Source organism: Hemicordylus capensis, chromosome 1 (genome assembly GCF_027244095.1).
Source record: "Hemicordylus capensis ecotype Gifberg chromosome 1, rHemCap1.1.pri, whole genome shotgun sequence".
Classification (NCBI taxonomy): domain Eukaryota; kingdom Metazoa; phylum Chordata; class Lepidosauria; order Squamata; family Cordylidae; genus Hemicordylus; species Hemicordylus capensis.
In genome coordinates, this window is record NC_069657.1 from 281,859,666 (window position 1) to 281,878,836 (window position 19,171).

At 42.2% G+C, this 19,171-nt stretch overlaps 1 protein-coding gene across 10 annotated transcripts in view; it reads right to left on the reverse strand.

The window, feature by feature from the left end:
* The window catches only part of ASAP2 (ArfGAP with SH3 domain, ankyrin repeat and PH domain 2), a 137,902-nt gene that overhangs the window by 9,581 nt on the left and 109,150 nt on the right, over positions 1 to 19,171 (reverse strand). For 8 of the 10 annotated variants that reach the window (XR_008313775.1, XR_008313777.1, XR_008313776.1 and 5 more), the window contains exons 18-26: positions 16,903 to 16,988; positions 16,027 to 16,142; positions 14,931 to 14,998; positions 12,529 to 12,642; positions 8,606 to 8,858; positions 4,734 to 4,895; positions 2,679 to 2,841; positions 797 to 867; positions 294 to 403 (exon numbers count right to left, since the gene is read on the reverse strand). Coding sequence is in view for 7 of the 10 variants with exons in the window: in XM_053285740.1 (XP_053141715.1) it covers positions 294 to 403; positions 797 to 867; positions 2,679 to 2,841; positions 4,734 to 4,895; positions 8,606 to 8,858; positions 12,529 to 12,642; positions 14,931 to 14,998; positions 16,027 to 16,142; positions 16,903 to 16,988 (1,143 nt within the window). In the remaining 3 variants the exon portion in view is untranslated. The remainder of the gene's footprint in view (positions 1 to 293; positions 404 to 796; positions 868 to 2,678; positions 2,842 to 4,733; positions 4,896 to 8,605; positions 8,859 to 12,528; positions 12,643 to 14,930; positions 14,999 to 16,026; positions 16,143 to 16,902; positions 16,989 to 19,171) is intronic. The other 2 variants (XM_053285743.1, XM_053285744.1) reach the window with 1 other exon arrangement.

Here is a 19,171-nt window from a genome sequence, read left to right on the forward strand (position 1 = left end):
TCAGCTCCTGACATCAGCTCCTGAAGAGCCTACCAACTGCATCTTGGGGCAGCCCCTCCCACATCTTCACAGGAGTTTCACAAGAGCACCTCTGTGCCCTTAGGTGGCAGCAGAAGAGAAGAAGTCCAGGCCAGACAACTCATGTGTTAGCTCCTGAAGAGACCACCAATGGTCTGAAACAAGCCTGTTCTGTTGCACATTTTGTTTGTTTCAGTATTAAACTTTAAGCTGCCTTATATGCCTTAGCAGAAAGAGGGTAATGTAAACACAGCAAACAAATAAAGAGCACAGACTTTTTGTGACTTTCTTGGCATTGGTGCTGGAGGCTGGATTGGTCCTGACATGTTTGTAGAAGGGGAAATTTGTGATCCAGGAACCTCAGTCACAGATGAAGACTCTCCTGCTGTTGAGACAGAAAACAGATTTTCAATTAATACTGACATTTAAGATAACATACCTGATTCTATTAGAGAACATAACTTTTACTACCACTCTTGTAACTAAGCTACACACCAAGCACTTTTTATCATGGCCCCCAAACAGCCTACTATTTTTTCTTGCACCAAAACTCCTCACTTCCTATGTCACAGAACCAAGCTGTCGTTCAGCAGATACTTATTATGCAGGCTAAAATTCTGTTGAAAATAATAGAATGTGTGCATGCACCCTTGCAAGAGAAAAGCATAGGGCAAGGAAACTGTGTTCAGGCTTTACCAGTTTGGAAACAAACTTGAACTGTCCCAAAGCTGCTGCTAAAGAGAAGATGATGAAAACTTTGCTTTTTAAAATAAATTACCACCAGACTGCTGCAGAGATCCAGGACCTTTCGTCTGCCCCTTGTTAGTTAAACTGGATGACTTGTCAGTCCTATTCAGAAGAGAAGCAAACATTACTATTCATCATACCTCCATAGTTTGCTACATTGCATTTATTATTTTGTCCTTTGCAACAGTCATACACCATTAAGATTCAGTCCCAGAAAGTTTGTTGTACTTTCTGCAAGGTACGTTAAAGGTAAGTTAAAGTTGTAAGGTATGTTAAAGAATGCTCATATAAGAACTTCCATGGCTCCTTAAGATTAGTGGTTTACATACCACGCAGTTGACGGGGGGAGGCTCCATGCGAACAATATTGTGTGTCATTACTGCTGCGACCTACACCCACTAGCAAGCTCACTTTCCCACTCCAGCAGACATGGCTACTGTGCTGCACCAGAGAACTCTTCAACTAGAGTTTTTGTTTCACTTGGAGGTGGGATGTTTGGCCAGCTGGACAGAGCTGTAGGCAAGCTGCTTCTACCAGCAGTAGGAAGAGGCTCACAGCAAAAGGAATGTATTTTCTGGCCCTTTGATGGCTTCAAAAAGGATTAGACAAACTCAAGGAGAAAACTTGCCACAGTGGCTATTAGCCATGATTGCTCAAATGCTAACTGCTACATTCAGAGATAATATGCTTCCGAATAGCAGCTTGCCAGGGATTCCAGTCCCTGACTGTGCCTCCTGACCACACTGCCATGAGTAAGGCCCACAGAGAGGCAAGTGGAACCGGAAGCTACACCAGCCTATTCCTGGCCATGCGAGGCTAGTTGCAAGGGTAAGGAGCAGACTAGTGATGAACATTTTATCAGGGGAGATCTCATGAGACTTGCAGGAAGAGGACAGGCCCTTAGAATCCCTGGGAGAAGAGACCAAGGAGGAGATTGGGGAAGCTGACAGTTATGCTCCCAGAAGAGGGGACAACTAATGGAGCCAGTCCATTTGGGAGGAGGATTTTTATTTATTTATTTTTACATTTATATCCCGCTTTTCCTCCAAGGAGCCCAGAGCGGGGTTCTACATACTTGAGTTTCTCCTCACAACAACTCTGTGAAGTAGGTTAGGCTGAGAGAGAAGTGACTGGCCCAGAGTCACCCAGCAAGTCTCATGGCTGAATGGGGATTTGAACTCGAGTCTCCCTGGTCCTAGTCCAGCACTCTAACCACTACACCATGCTGGATGACATGGGTGCCTGATGAACTCTTCCCTCCCCTTTCTCAGGTCTCGGGCATGGGGAGGTAAAGTATCACACAGATATTAGGGGGGAAATAATAATGGGATGGATGTCATTATGCCCAGCTTGTAGGCTTCTCAGGGGCTTCTGGCTGGCCACTGTGGGAGACAAGATGGTGGACTAGACACTTCTTGCAGTCTTAAAAAGCAATGCAAACTCAAGATCAGTTGACACAAAATGGTTATCTTGTCTGAAAAGGGATCCTGCATATCTGTTGTTGTTCTTTTTGAAATGTAAAGCTCTCCATTTTAACCCACAGGGGATCCAGAAAAAAGCAAACCTTGAAAGCCTGGAGTCAGTTTATCCCTGAAACTCCATTTACTAACCATTTTGTTGTATCATTTCAGAGTAGCAAACTATAATTCGTAAATGGCCATGGTTGCTGATAAATGACATATACCCACTATCTCCCACCAAAGTCACTAGGGGACTCTCCCGACCTGCAATTTTAGAAACACTAAAGCAAAGCATACTGATCCTTAAATAATGGCCACTTGAATTTAACAGAAAATGCAAACAATATTTTCATTGACGTGCAATGGAATATGGCTCCCACATTCACGCAGGGTTTTCAACACATGTTCTTTAACTAATCAGCAGAGCCTTAGGAAGTAAATGCCACAAATTACCCAGCAGCAGGCTTTTTCTGAGAAACTCTACTTGGAGGTTGGGGAGGCAGTGGCGGCGGCGTAGGTTTGGGCTGTGGAACAGCTGGCTGTTTTGACTGCTGGTTCAAAGCTTCAAGTACACTGGTCGTCTTTGCAACTGGAGGCGGTGCTGGAGAGAGTATGTCTAAAAGCAATGCATGTATATAGTGTCATGATGATGAATGCTGGAATGTTTGAAAGTACTTCTCCAGATAATATGATAACATACACTTGTCTCCAAAAAAGAAAAGGAAAAATCTGACATTTAGTTTAAAATGCAGGAGATCCTTCCTCTACGCCAAGGCTAAGGTTCAGGCACAGCACAGCATTACTAACATCTTGTTGTTCACACAATGCCCTGGGGCATTCTATTCAATGGAGCGTATGTTTGGGCCCATCCACCCCCTCCCACCTGATGTAATGTTTCGTATGAAATGAATCAAGGACTACATATGTATTTTCACACACATGTAGGCCCCACTCACTCATTCCATCTGCGATGAAAAAGGGCAGATGGACTGCATAGGCAGAGTCTACCTGAATACTAAACACTCACTCTCACACCCCACATAGAAACTGAATTCCAGAGTGATGTATGAACTTTTCCTTTGTTTCAAACTAACAGGAAATGAATTTTGGGCCAGTTCAGATGAACAACAGCCTGCAGCAGCCCCTATACAGAATAACATCAAAACCACAGAAAGAATGTACCTTCCCTGACATCACTCAAGGACATGCCGATGTGATCTTACCATGTCCTTTGATTTTATTTATTTATTTTAAAACGTATGTATATACTGCCCAAAACCTATGTCTTTGGGTGGTGATAGTCTGAAATGCCCCTTTATAAGCGCTACAAAACACTGTTTAAACCTGGTAAAACTGATGCCTTGTAAGTGCAGCAGTCTTTTAAAGTTTCATTTCAGACATTCTATTCGGAATCTTCTTATGCAAGCTTCCATCTTGATCCTGATGTATGGAAACCATCCCAATTTATTCCCACTCCTTTTCGTTCAAATGTATAGGCACGTATTCAAAGCTAGCACATCTTTAGGTTTCAGTAAGCTTAAATATGTGCTTAAAATAAATCACTTTCAAAATGCTTTATTTAGAACAAGAGCATACCACTATTCATTCTATCCCCACCCAGCTAGTAAGAGTAGATTCAAGGCCTTTTAATAGAAAATTGGGTGAATAGCCAATATACCTATTCATATCATTTACACAGGAATAGCCAAAGCAACTGCAGTCTGAGAAATCATTTATGGTCAGTCTGCTCGATGTTAATGAGACTGAGGCAAAAACACTTTCTCAGTACAGATAACCTTTGAACACCTTCACTCACTTAACAAACAGTGGTCACATGAGCTATTTGGGGCAGATGTTTGAATTAACCACTGATTTTTCTACTGCAAAATCAATCAACTTACCCTTTCTTCCAGTTTAATTATAGGTATACAGCAGCTGGAAACATATTATTTAGTGAACATTCATACCATTACTATTATGAAAAACTGCCTATTCTCAGCTAAAACTAGACAAAGTTTATTTTTTTTAATTAATACATTAACAGTTGAGTAGAAGAAGCATATTGTGTAACTCTAGGTCTTGTACTAACCTTCATGAGGTATGGCTTACCACCACTAGATAGTTGTTTTTTACTCACACTTTTGTTGGTTTTTCATGAAAAACAGAAGATGGAATGACAACTATATGGCTTCAAAAGCAGCCATTAATAATGGCCATACTTCAAATATTGTGAGCTAGGGACTACTAAAACTATAATTCTATACATTTTTTTAAAAGAAACTTTCTAAAATTCTGGGAACAGACAGATAGCTAAGCTGTCTTAAGATACCCATTCCTCAGTAGTGTTGAAAGAAGCCATTTATAATCAAGGAACCAGATGGCAAAGCAGCAGGCTTAAAACTACATCCACCAGAAAGGAAGAAGCATGAGTTGTGAAAATGAAAAGTTGAGACCAACCATGAACGGATGCAGCGAAATAAAGGAAGCAGGGGGAAAGTGCAAACATACTTGTAGATGTTACACGCAATGGTGGAACAGGGGGATGGACAGTTGGTGGATCTGATGAAGACCTCTGCCTGCTTATGCTTTCCATTCCTAATGAATTTGTCTTCCACAGTGTGTTCGATGAAGGAGTTGTCTGAACAGCACTGCCAAGAAATGAAGACTGAACTAAAAAGAAAGGAAAACACTGAATTATTATTATAAATTACTGCCGGCTGTGTATTGTGGAGACAAAAACACCTTTCCTTAAATGGGCTGGTGCGATCCAAAGGCCCACATTGTTCAGATCTGCACAAGGACTGGGCTATTTCAAAGGCCTTGTTCACACATGCATCTTCATAGCTTGATGACTCTGACATCAAGTGATAAGCATGTGTGAATGAGCCATCACAGATCAATCACCACACATAAAGCTTTCATTTCCCCTCAAATTAATATTTTTTTCTGCGCAGCAAGTCATCAAGTGTTCTGTAGTCAAGTGATGACATATCAAGCCAAGCATGTGCATGTGTGAACCTGCTTGTGCTATAGATCTCCTGTCCATATGGAAATTGTTAGTAATAAGTCAAAACATTCTCTCTTTCTTAAAGAGCTGTGCTGACAATTTCACAAAACCTCTCTCAGTATCTGAGAAATGGGGGGACTTTAGTTGTGAATGTACTGTACATGTATAAAATCTGGCTTTATCCCACTGAGAATTTATAGGGATACTCTGCCTTCTTTTCTGTGTTCCTGAATTATTTCATGTTAAGATATGCTTGTACTTTTCCCAGTTTTAAAAACACCATTTACGGTGCTTTGCTAGAGCCTATTCAGCTATAATAGAGCCTATTCAGCTATTACCATCAATGGCGGGGTGGGGGTGGGGTGGGGTGACCAGTTACATGTTGAAATTAGTGTGTATAGCAACTTGCTTAAAAAGAGACAAAAGGAAGCATAATGGGTCTTCTAAAATTCAAAGAAAAACATCAGTAAGAAGCCAGCAGCATTGACAATATGTTAATACAATTTCAAGCAGTTGACAAAAACAAGCTACTGAGGGCGAGGGGAGCAGGGTTGCCCCTCTTACCCAATTCTGTGACCTTTCTCTCTTCTGGTGCAGTGGCAGAAAGGGCAGCGGTGGCCTGTTAGCTGCGCCATCCTGTCATCTCTCTTCCGCCTTCACGGTTTTTGTGCCAGTCAGCAGAGATGGGAAAGGGGCAGATGACAGGGTGGGGGAGTGCGTGAATGGGCGGGAACAGATGCAGCTGCTTTTCCTCCTGTAGTATCAGGGGATATAAAGCTCTTTGTCCAATGTAAGATGCGGAAATCCAATGAAGGCGGTCAGAGTCCACTATCTGCCAGTAAATTAATTTTTTCTGCTGGCTGAACAGAAATCAAGCAATATTCTGCTGACAGACAGTAGTGAAATAATAGGTTTTGGATAGCTGCAACAGAAGTGAGGAGGGCTGTAAAGTTCGTTAGTGAATAAAGGAGCAAGAACTGCAACTGTTTGCCGAGAGTAAATGTTTAGCCAAAGAAAGAGTCCACTTTATTAGTTATGTCTGTCACTGTGGAGGAAGAGGAGAATTCTCTGCTCAGCTGGGTGTTTGCCTCTTCAAGTGCCATGGTTTCATCTTCTTAGTCCTCACAAAGAAATACACAATACCAATTTCCATCTCTGCAGCTATGTGAGAAGCAATCAGCCTCTCAAGAAGACCACATGCTCTGCCATGCCAAGCCTTAACCAATAAGCTCAATGCAAGGGCGAAGAAACAAGAGCAAAACAAATTAACTGGGGTGCATATTAATAATAGATTTAAAGTGGGTATATGTGTGTCTATATGCTTTTAAAAGGTCATTTCAACCACAACGACCATCTGTGAAAGGATATTCATTGTGACAGTGTTGCCACAGGCCTTAAGACAATGACTTGGCTCTGAAAGTCCCCTTCTGCTAGCAAAAAGCCTCTTCTGCTTATGGAAGGGCTGTTTCCAACTTAGAGGAAGAGTGCTGTAAGTCCAAAGGAGTTCCTCTGTTTATGAAAACTCTTGTGAAGGACTTTGTACAAGCTGTTTTCAAAACTTCTTAAAGCTCCACTAGAATGTATACATGCCAGCCTGTATCACTTTATGTTTACAGTTTCTCTTACTGTAATATGACTCCTATGGCTCTACACTGTAAGAAATATTCTACTAGCAATTGCACAAGAGTTCACTTAACAACACTAAATCACTTTCTCCTTCTGCTCACTGACCGACATCCAGGGCAACAAACCACTTGTGCTAGCACAAAGCTGTTGCTCTAGCTAGCTGTGTGAAGTCTGGAGCTTGCTACATCTCATGTTGCACTACCGCATATATGCTCGCAGCTGGGCGGCAGCTGAGTAACCTTTTAAGGGTATGTTTGCACAAGAGCGCTATAGCACAATTCTGCAAATCCCCATTTTTTAGCACAAGTAACCTAACATATTGCACTAGGGCACATCTGGCCACTCTGCCAACGGTTCATTGTTCGGGATGTTGGCCAATGTCCTTTAGATCCAAGCCTATGTATTTCATATAATTTCCAAATAATCGGCCATTTGACTGGCATTTTGTTAAGGAAGACCATCAACGATACGGCTGTCCATTCCATTCCTTAATAAATATTATCCCTTTAACCAAAGCCACTGAATAAGATGCATGTCCACTTCCAAGGGAGTTTTGACTCTCTGCTCAGCTTTTGACAAGTAAAGTATCAGCCTGTGTTGTTTGTCTGTGAATTGGAAATAACAACTTCACAGGCAGCTGCAAGAATGAAAGAGGAATGGAAAAGTTGACACCCACTTTGAAACCTAATTATCAAAATTAATTAATAATAACACATGTCTCAGCCTGGCCCTAGACTAGAGAAACCTATCTGAAGGTGTACATGTGAGAGTTTTTTGTTGTTTTTTAAAATCTCTGTTTAAATGAATGTATTTCATGTGCACTTTTAAAGGAAAGCAGTAACACATAAGGAAGCAACCACCTAAACCAATGGGATCAAACTAATTTTAGCTTAAGCATGCCAGATTATAATGGCTTGATGATCGGAGGTAAAGAAACCGAACTCCCACTCTTTTAAAAAATGATGTTAGTACTTAGAAACACACAATAGGAAGCTTCCAGATACAGAGTCAGACCATTGGTCCATTGAGCTCAATATTGTCTACACTGGCTGGCAATGCCTCTCCAGGGTTTCAGGCAAGTCTTTCCCAACCAGAGACTGAACTTGGGACCTTCTGCATGCAAAACAGATGCTCTACCACTGAGCTATGGCCACATCAGCTACTTGATGGAATTTACAACTAATCTTAATAGGAATTTTAATCACTTTAATTAGAATAAAAAACATTTAATTTACATTTGTTTTGTATTGTGAATTAGTGGTCTCGTATAACTTATCATTGTGTGCCCACAATCAATTCCAAGTTTAAAAACCTAGTTTTAGCTACTATACCCAATCTGTTGAATCAGCAATAAATAATCAACCAGCAATGCTCAACTAACATTTTGACCTTTCATGGTGGTTCAGAGGTTACGAAGTCCCACCTTAGTCATTTACTTGCTGAAGCAGCAACCACAAGATCTAGCCATTAAGTATAGATTAGATTCCTTTTGAAACTAAATCCTGTGTTGCTTCTTGCATGTGTTCCAATTCAGAGTATTCTTTTTGTTGTTCTGTATGACATAAACTTCCAACTAGGAAGTTCAGATTTATCTCAAATTAATAGGAAGAAAAATCTCAGCAGTTTGAAGTTCTAATTACCTACCTGGATAAAGCAACTGTAAAACTAAAACCTCCAAAACAGAAGAAATAACATTTTTGAAACTCCACATTTGTAAAGTATTATGGCATTTCCCCTCCATCAGTACCTTTTCCAATGTTCCTGGGAGGCAATGGTGGTGCACTTGTAACAGGTGCTGCAGGCTGAGTGGGCGGTGGGCTGCTACTGAGGATGGCTCCATAGGTCTCGTTCTGTAACAGGCTTGGCATGAAGCCCCGTTGCTTGTCCTTGGCTATGTTGGCAGCATCTCTTGCCAAAGATGCCACGTTAGGCTGAAGTTGGCTTGATCCTAGCTGATAGAAACTGACTGGCCTGTCCTCTCTTCGATTTGGACTTGGTTGCTTTAAAAGAAAAAAGAAAAGAGTAAGGAAGAGACCCACACAGACATGTGCCTCTAGTCCTGATAACAACTCTAATGCATCATGATCATCATCATCGTTGTCTAACACTTATTAGCATAAACTGTGGCCAGGTGTAGCCACACTGTGAATAAGTTGGTAGGCATTTCTATCAACAGTACAGCATTGTTTTCGATATCCTCTGGATATATACTTTAAATGAGTGAAAAATATTTCATTATTCCAGAGTCAACAAAGCAAATTTTTTAAAAGTATTTCCCAATAATAAATAAAAACAATAAAAGTGATAAACACATCCTACATTTATAGGTGCAGGGAGAAAAAGGAATTATGTTTTAAATCAGACACCTGATATATTTTCATCACTGTACAGTACCCCTCCCCCTTCTGAAGGAAGTCTGATAACCTGTAATGCTTTTTGCTGAAAGCCCATTTCAAAAAGGTGTGTGTCCAAAGGTTTTGCTATGTAAGTGGAAAGCAGAGCATTTTCGCTTGTACAACGCAGGGTCCCCAATTTTCACTGAGTCCCTCATCTACTGCAGCCTCCTATACCACATTCCATGATGTTTTAGAGCAGGGATTCTCAACGTTGGGTCCTCAGATGTTATTGGACTTCAACTCCCATAATCCCTAGCCCCAGTGGCCTTTGGTTGGGGATTATGGGAGTTGAAGTCCAAAAACATCTGGGGATTCAACGTTGAGAATTCCTGTTCTAGATGATCCCCCAACCCCTTCATAAGCCAGCTGGGGTGGTCAGTACCACCTGGGGGAAGAATGCTTATTGTGATTTTTGGCAAGGTCTATACCCCTCGGGATGGGAAATAGGTGATAACATTGCAATACTCTCAGCTTTCAGTGTGGTATCATGCTTTTATTGTCCTGACCGCGGCCAAATGTGCAATTGTCTTTTAAAAGCTTTTAAAAGTTTTTTAAAAAAATAAAAACTACTATAAAATGTAATCGATGTTAGAGTGGAAATGAAAATCGACAGCAGTGTCCTCCAAAGATTACAACAACTTGCTCATTGTTACCCTACCCTACCCCTAACTTCTGTGCAAAAATGACTGCAATTTTACCATAATCGTTTGGGGGTAGGGATAAAAAGGGATGTTAACACACAGAAAGCTGTAAGTGCAACAATGCTATCACCTGTTTACCATCTCTAGGAGCATAGATGTTGCCAAAAATCACTATGAGCATTTGTCCTATGAAAAGATGCCAATGTCCAAAATTTGTGGGCCTCACCTACAGACCACTCTGGAGCAATTTTCTGGAAGCACGGGAGACTACAATAGGTAGGGGGCAATGCGGGGGTGGGGGAGAAACCTTACTCATGGAGAAGTGCTTTCCTTCCATGTAGCGGCACCTTTGGATTCAAGCATATACATAATTTCAAACTCCATTTGCTACAAAAACAACTTTGACATGATCAAGGCAAACACACATCCAGAAGCAACGTTCAGCTGTGCCTTCGGCATAATAAAGACATTGGTTTTGTCATTAATAGCCTTTAATCTTCTTTTCACAAGTCCCTATAGTCTGAAAGCCTATTAACAGTGAGTGAGCAGTGAAATGCCTTTTAATTCTCAGCCTCAGAACTAAGCGCTCAACTGACTTGGAGAGCAGCAGAGCTGAGGCCAAATGAAACAGCACTCACCAAAGGAAGCCTGGGGTTATCAGACGCCACATCACTTCCTGCTTAAACAGGAACCATTGTCGTTATGCTCCCACTTGGGGAGGGCATGGCAAATGTACAGTGCAGATAAGAGCATAAATGACTGCTGTAGAACCTGTTCCTCCTAAGCAATCCATTATCAATCATTTAATTCTGCCTTCATTGGGAACACACTGATGAATGAGTTATATTTTATGCATTACATTAAGTTATACTAATGTCAAGTCAGTACACAGATCTTTGTGGAGACAGTGAGTGAGCAGTGAAATGCCTTTTAATTCTCAGTCTCAGCACTGAGTGCTCAACTGACCTGGAGAGCAAATTACTAAATCTGAGACATTTTAAATGTGTGCTATTGTAAGCATTGTAATACAGTGGGTTATACTGAGTTCTGTACATGGAAGAACTTCTGTTTGTGCAAGAGAGGGCAATTTTCATCAATCCCCCTCCCCAACTTGTTAGAGCACCACATACCATCCTGTTCCAAAGGGTCCCTCAACCCTCAGGAGCAAATTTTGGGGAGGTTCTGGGAGAGGTAAGTGGGGTCAGCAAAACTTGTCCATCCCCCCTTGCATAAACAAAAGTTATTTTATTTGCACCACTTAAGGCAAAATCCACTGATTATACAAATTACTCTCTCATTAAGATCAGGAGCAATTCCTATTTGTAGAGATTACATTCCCGATCTTCTAACTCCATGAATACACACAACTGAGGGTATTCATATCAACAGCTAATATGGTCTTTATTACTGGAAGCACCCTTTCCCCAGAAGTTTGTGCAGTAGTTGAGGGTAGTTGAGGGTACTGTGAAGAGAGGTTTCTCCATGAGACATGTGGATGTAGCTCCTGCAATTATGGACTCAAACGATACAACATCCTCTTCACCATTCAGGACAACCATCTAAAGGGATCTTTGTTAGCTCCTGAGAAGGCATTACCTGGTCCCAACAATACAAGGACTGATAGCTGCTGCTGACTGTAGAAGGGCAGCCCAGTACTCTGTGTAGTGCAGTGGTTCCCAACCAGGGTTCTTCCAGATGTTGCTGAACTACAATTCCCATCACCCCAAGCCACAATATATTGTAGCTGGGGATGATGGGAGTTGTATTTCAGCAACATCTGGAGGAATCCCGGTTGGGAACCACTGGTGTAGTCCCTTGTAGCCAAAACATGCTTTTCCCTCATAGCCAGAACATGAGGAAGTAAGTCACTATTTGTCCCTCACTCTCCCTGCCATGCACTAGTCATTCCCATAGTGTGACTCCCATACTGTGACTGTTTTCCTGAAGAACTACTTCAGGAGTAAATGGCCACTACCCTGAGAGCAGATATGGAGGGGGGGAAAACAGTTCTTGAAGGAAAATACATGGTAGTCAGAAATGATCAAGTGGGTCACTAAAATGCAGAGGTGGAGAAATAAAGAAAACGTCATACGATAGCTGCCTATGACATCAGAGAAAATCCTCTGCATGTGACAGCAGGTTTACCGAAGACTGGAAGTAGAAGAGACAAGCCAGCAAAAAGGGTAAGCAATGCATTGTTTTAAAACCTTCAGTTTAAGATGAGAGTTGAGATGTTTCCAATTTTTGTTCATGCTCTGAAAGGCGTGGAAAATTGCAAGGTGCCCACCTTAACTTCCATACCATATAAGCTGTAGAAACTCTGTGTACAGTCTTGTATATTATGTTGCTTTAGAAATGAGGCTCCATGCACCCACACTTTGCCTTGGACTTTCCTCTCAAGACTGGGCTGGGGCTGGGGGGATTGCATCCAGCCAGAAGAGTATCAGAGTGCTCTTGGAACATCCTTCTCAAACAGCTATGTTTAGAAGCAGGAAGTTATTCCGCAGAACTTGCCAGCACTTGCCTCTCCCAACTCTGGCTTCAGAACCCTCAGTGGGCAAAATCTATCATCATCAAAAACCTCAACAGTGGGCTTTCCAGCAAATCCGCACAATGAATGTCCAAACACATACCTGCAATTTTTCATCCACATCATCATCACTTTCATCCAGGTCTTCATGAAGCAATCGCCATTCATACTCTACATGAACATGAGAATTAAGTCTTCCAGCCAGGGCCTGAGCGAGCTGAGGAACCAAAGTTAGGCATCATGAATGCCCACAATTAAAATATATCTTTCTTTAATCAGATCTGAAAGCATATTTCTTTCTCAACTTCTCTTTCCCCTTCATCTTTCTATTAACTGATTGGTTTTAAAGGGCTGTGTTGAAATGAGATGGTGAAGCACACTCAGTGAGGGACTTGTCACTGTCTCCAAAAATGCTCTTTTAGATGGTGTACAGGAGAATCAGCTGGGGAGTTTGGGAAAGGCCCATGACTAATTAACATCAGTCCCCAGCAGAGGCGCTCTTACCCCTGGACTTTGGGGCTGAAGTCCAGGGCCTCCACACCACCTGCCCCCCCCATCTTCTTTACTCTGTCCTGGGTGGTGTGGTTGCTGTGCAGCACCACGTACTGCGCCAGGTGGCTGAGTGTGTTTGTGACCTGTGCCAGGTGCTTTAGAGACAGAGCGGGGAAAGAAATATGTGGGATAGGAATATAAGTTGTGTGTCAAAATGCTTCTGCTAATGCAAATTTGCATAAATATACCTATTTTATATTCTTACAGTCTTATGAGTTCAGTTGCTGTGTGTGTCCTCAAGAAGCCACATATTAAAAATACTGTGTGTGTGCGTGTGCGTAGGGGGATGATGTTTAACTTGCAGAGGGTGGGGGCTCCAAAGGCCTTTAGGTCCAGGCTCCAAAATTACTTAAGTGCATTTCTGGTCCCCAGTCTCTTAAAGAGATGAGCGACACACACAAAAGAATTACATGGCATAGCCCTTCTGAGCAGTGTTCCCTCTAAGGCGTGTGCACGCTCACAGGTTTCTGGATGTCAGCTCAGTTAATTTTAGATCTTGCTCAAGTTTAATCTGGAAGGCCCCACTCTGAATGCACATGCGCACACACTGCCTTGATACTGCCACCCAGAACAAAACTCATTCTGCACACAGATGAAAAAATTAGAGAGAACACTGCTCCTGAGACTTTATAACGAAATGCTCCCCTTCCTGTGGAAAATTAGAAGCTTTCTAACCTCATCTTCTCTCCAATATGCTAGTTTTCTGCATGCAGGGAATTTTTCATGTGAAAGAGCCTTGAGTCATACCACCCCCACCTTATTCCAGTATTCCTCTTAATGTTTAGCTTGGCACTGAGATAACCAAGCTTAATTGACTATTATAATAGATCCTGTAATACAGAAAATACACAAAAGGGATATAAGATTACCTTTCCCAGTGAAAATGATAACACATTGATGCACCATTCGTCTGAACTGGATGCCAAAGAATCCAGAATCCAGCAGTCAGAATGAAAAAGCATCAGAGCTGGAATCCCACCCTAGCTTTGGAGTCAATGAGTGACCTCAGAAACCCAGCCTCAGATCCCTATCCATCTTTCCCACCTCAAAGAGCTAATGTGAAAATGAACAAGATTAAAGATTGCAAGAGTGATTTGCACAGTGAAAGATTAGTTATGTAAAGTGATAAATAATAAATAGCATCCAGACTGATCCTTCTGCGAAAGGACAAAGCTGCACTCATACAAGGGGGGAGAGGCAACTGCCGACCCCCACTCCCTCTACAGCCCCCTGTGGCCCCTCCCAAAATACGCCCCAGAGGGTAGCAGCCCCGCTCAGGAGATGATTTTTGAGGGATGAAAGTAACAGCAGAGGGAAGAGGCACTCAGCAAAAATTGCCCCTTCTGTATTGCATGAGTAGAACTACTGTTTGTGGAAGTACTAGTCTGAATGCTATTCAACATTTATAGCAGTACTAGAAGCCAAACCAAGTATATTTAGAAAGCTTGTAAAGACTTGGCTTTTTACCCAGGCTTTTACATAATTGTTTTTACTGCTGCTTCTGTATGTTTTTATCTGTTGTATTGTTTTTATGCCTGTTTTTATATGTTTTTATATTTTTTGCTTGATGTTTTTATTGCCTTTTTATTGTATGTTTCAACTTTTGTAAACCGCCTTGGGGTTTTCTTTTAACGAAAGGCGGTATATAAATATAAAAATAAATAAGTAAGTAAGTAAGTAAGTAAATAATATTTAAATTCAGTGTATTTTGCCAAGAAAAGCAGCAAGCTAATCATTTCAGCTAAAGCAAGGCACATGTATGCTGTACTAAGGTATGACTACTAGAGTTTAAAAAAAAAAGATTGGGAAGTGCTCCAAGCAGATCAAGTAAACAAATATTTCTTCCACTTGCAACGTTTTCCATGACAATAAACAAAATTCTATAGAAGCATTACTGAAGGCTGCTAGATAAACTGTTCAGCTTTGATGAATGCATTGAAAAATAGATCTTACCAGCTCTTCACAGCGTGTATGTTTTAACCTTTTAGCTATATCAAGTGGAGTCTCTCCAGCTTCATTGGCTATAAATCAACAGAAGAAAGAGTTGCATTCTCATTTGCATTCTTAATTTATGTTACTAAAACTGTGGTGGTTTTGGAATCTAAAATTAATGAACCAAGCTTTTGGCATTATCTAGTTAAAGGTATGCATTTTTAGGGCCACTGATTAAGCATGTACTTGTCATCAACAAGACTTACATATGTTTAGCTTCGGCTGAATTGGGCAACATTCAGACTAAGTTAGTAATTACCAAATCCCACTGAAATTAATGGGACTAAATTCTCCCATTGATTTCATTGTTGCTTAGTCACATTCACCTGCCCAATATTTTAATTTATCATATATATCACAGGGGGAGAAGAACTGGCCCTCTCCAACCCCAGCACAGCATCCCTCCGGTGGCTGTTGTTGGTGTCTACCTTGTGTTTGTTTTAAGATTGTGAGTCTTTTGGGACAGGGAATCATCTTATTCATATATATATATATATATATATATATATATATATATATATATATATATTTGTAAACTGCTTTGGAAACTTTTGTTGAAAAGCAGAATATAAATATTATTATTATTAGTAGTAATAATAATATTATTAGTATATCAATAATATTAATAGTAGTAGTAGTAGTAAGAAGCTGAGATGCCTTAGCCTCAGGGAAAATTTTGCTCAAATTAATTACTCAGTATAGCAAAGACAACCACAGGGCTCTGTGGTCACCAGGAGTTGACACCGACTCAACAGCACACTTTATCTTTATTAGCCAGTCAGTTCTTGCCTTGGGTTATTGCAAGTATTGATGCCTCATGGACACCAGGGATAGTCCGTAAAATAGTGATTAATCTCAGCTGATTAGACTATCACTGACTTAAAATTTCCAACATGGTCTCAATTATCTCTATTTTAAATATTTCCTTCCAAAAAAAGTATATATCAAGCAGGAAGTAAATGGCAGGAGGTGTTGCAAGCCTATATATGTTAATATTACAGCTAGCTGATACATGGACAAAAATGCAAGAGTAGAGGGACCCTGTTTACTCCTTTACCTATTTCAATGGAAGCTTTTCCTCTTAGTAGCAGTTTGAGGCACTCAACGTTATCTGTCAAACAGCAATAATGCAGAGCTGTGCTACCTTTACACGTCTGCTTGTCAAGGTTGCCACTATACAGAAGGAGAAAAGTAACAGTTCAGTTTATACTAGTAAAACAGTACAACTCTTAAAAGTCTGCTTTAAATGAGAAGATTTTATTGGCTGACATCCTAACTAAAGCCGTGTGTGTGCAGTCAAAAAAGGCATGCACACAGCAACAGCGTTTCCACTTCTGAAGTGTGGGGTCTGTGGGGGCTCGCATGGGAGGATGTTAGCCTCTCTCCCCTTCCCCCAGAAGCACTCTGAGCAGCAGGAAAATATGTTCCTGAGGGCAACATGGCCTTTGGGGACATGATTCTGTGCTGCACAAAGCACTTCTCAGGGGGAGAGGAAATACAGTAGGTTAACCCTGCCCCCACACAAGCCCCCATGCTTCATAAGTGGGGGTACTACTGTTTTACATGTGCCTTTTTTTGGCTGCATGCACGGAGTTTTACATAGGATGTTGGCCAGTATATTTATTATTTTTATATAATAGTACCATCTTTACACATGGTGCTTCCCAAATGAGAGGACAGCTCCCTGCCTTGACGGACTCATATCATCACAAGGGAGACAAGAGGAAGATTAGGGAAATGGAGAAAAGAATAAAAAGGGGTTGTGCTGGTTGACTGAAATAAAGTTTTGATTGACTGATAAAAAGGGGAAGAATATGAAATTATACAGTTCTGTTTTCACACTTAAGGTTTTCATAGAAATGTTACTTTCTTTCACTGGAAAACTGAAATAGAAATGCAAACAGAATTTTTTAATAAAGATGGAAACACTCACCTATTCTGCACCAAGAAGTCAACTATGTGAAGCGAGGTCCGATCAACTGATCTCACTGCAAGATGAAGGGCAGTTTCATCTTGTTCCTGAAATCATAACACACACACACACTTTGTGTCTTTTGACCAATAGCAAGCAAGAAGCTTTTTTGAATCTCAGTATTTTAAAATGTTAGTGTTGTTTATTGTTGTAGTATGAGAAGCACATTCTAAAACTTGACTGTTACAATAATCAATAATAACAAAATTATTGAAACCAAGCCCGCGGTTTCAATTTTAAACTGTAAATTGCATCACAGACATTTGTCCAGCCACAGTCCGGCAACCTTCAGTTACAAGAGAGGGGAGTCGCTTCCTGCTGCTCGGTCACTGAGGCCTATCCCAGCAAACTCCACAGCCAGATTGCAGACAAAGTGTCAGCACATTAGCGGAGTGGCCACAATTGGCTACAATCTCGAAGGGGACATGCTAGGCACGATCATGCATTTTCGGAGCAGTCCACCCATCCTCGGCATGGAAAGTACATTTAAATCCCTTGAAATGCCAAATGCCATGCCAGTGCATCTTCTGACAGTGACGGCACTGCCCCCACAAAGAGCCCTGCACTCAAATAGTCCCACACAAGCATGGTTTCGGGGGGCGGGGTGGCACTATTTCCCTGTTAGGGAAAGGAACACAATGATTTCCCAGGAGGGGGTATGTAGATGAGGGAGGGAAAAGGCTCTTGGGGTGGGTGGGGGTCTGACCTAGGATGCTTTTGTGTGGGGTCACCCCAGCAAAGCAGTCCAGACAGACCAAACCAAACTGCAGCTCCACTGTCAGCTTGCTGACGGTGGGCTTGCCCTCTCATGAGAGGACCAGTCTACTGGGCAAGAGCACAGGGTGTGAGCCCTAGGTCTCCCTTTTGACTGCGTGCTCATGAGTTGAACTAACCACCAAAGTGGGCCCCGCTTGTGTGAGGGCCCCAACTCTCCATGGTAAAAGATAGTAAAGACTCTCTGCAAACCCCGCCCCTACTTCTCTGTGAAGCCTTGCATGCACCCAAAGGAGATTTTTATGTTCCATGTGTCATAGCCTGGCCTCATGCATGGATGAGGGAAACACCGGATTCTGGGATGGATCTTTAAACCTATTCAGAATTCCCAGATCCAGCATGGCATTGCACTGTATGGAGATCTGCCAGCGTGGGGAATCATGGGAGAGGGTAACCCCAATTTCCAGTCACCACAGGAGAGTGGGGTTACTGTTTCCATCAAAGCAAAGGTGCACATGTCCACATGAGCAAGGGGCTTGTGGGGGGGGGCACGCTTTGACAGCTACTGGTGGCAGTCACCAAGACCAGGAGCGCAGTTGCCGGGGTACTGGTCCTTGCTACTTTCCTTCATAGAGGAATGTGGTCCAATGACCTGACTCTCTCAGGAGAGAGCAGTGGGAGAAGGGTTTGTTTTATCATCACTCATTATTAGCGATTGCTAATCCATGTCCCTACCTTGTTCCACACAGATGGTTCTTCTCATGAGTTGTGAGGGGGTGTCCCCATGGCCTGGCACTCTTTTGAGCGAGCATGGTCCACCCTGGATCGGCATACTCTCTCTTCACAATAGTGGGCACTCTCCTTTGACAGGAGCTACTGACTTTGGTGACTGGCCCTGCTCATGAGTAAGCCTGGAGAGCACAAACCCCAGAAGGGGAAGGGGCTGGGCCCCATTTTCTAACCCTTCTGTGAAAAAAATAGAATTTGGCTGCCCCAGAATCCCTTCTTGGGGCTGCCTTTTAAATTTGACCCCGGGCACTCCCAACCCAGGCTTTGTTCCCCATCTGGTGCTATGATGCAGTACCCTGCTCATGTTACCACCTGCAGTGTCTGTGCTTGTGAACATACATCATTGCCGCTTCATTCTCGGGGAGCAAAGCACTTAGTACCCATCCTGTTGAATGTTCCCCTCCCAGCGCTGTGATGGGGTGCCCTGCTTATGTTGTTTGCTGATGGTGGACTATCCCTCTCATAAAAGGGCCAATCTATTAGAGAGGTCAATGTGGTGTTAGCCCTACGTCTCCCTTCAGACTGCACGCTCATGAATTGCACTAATCCCTCAAAAGCACCCCCTCTTGTGTGGGGCCCCCAACTCGCCATGGCAAAACATAGAAATTAAGAACTTGGCTGCTTGAGAATCACAAGTTGGGGCTGCCACTGAAACCCAGCCCTGGGCAGCCCGTATCCACTTGTTCCATTCCCAGCGTTGTGATGGGGTGCTCTGCTTATATTGCCA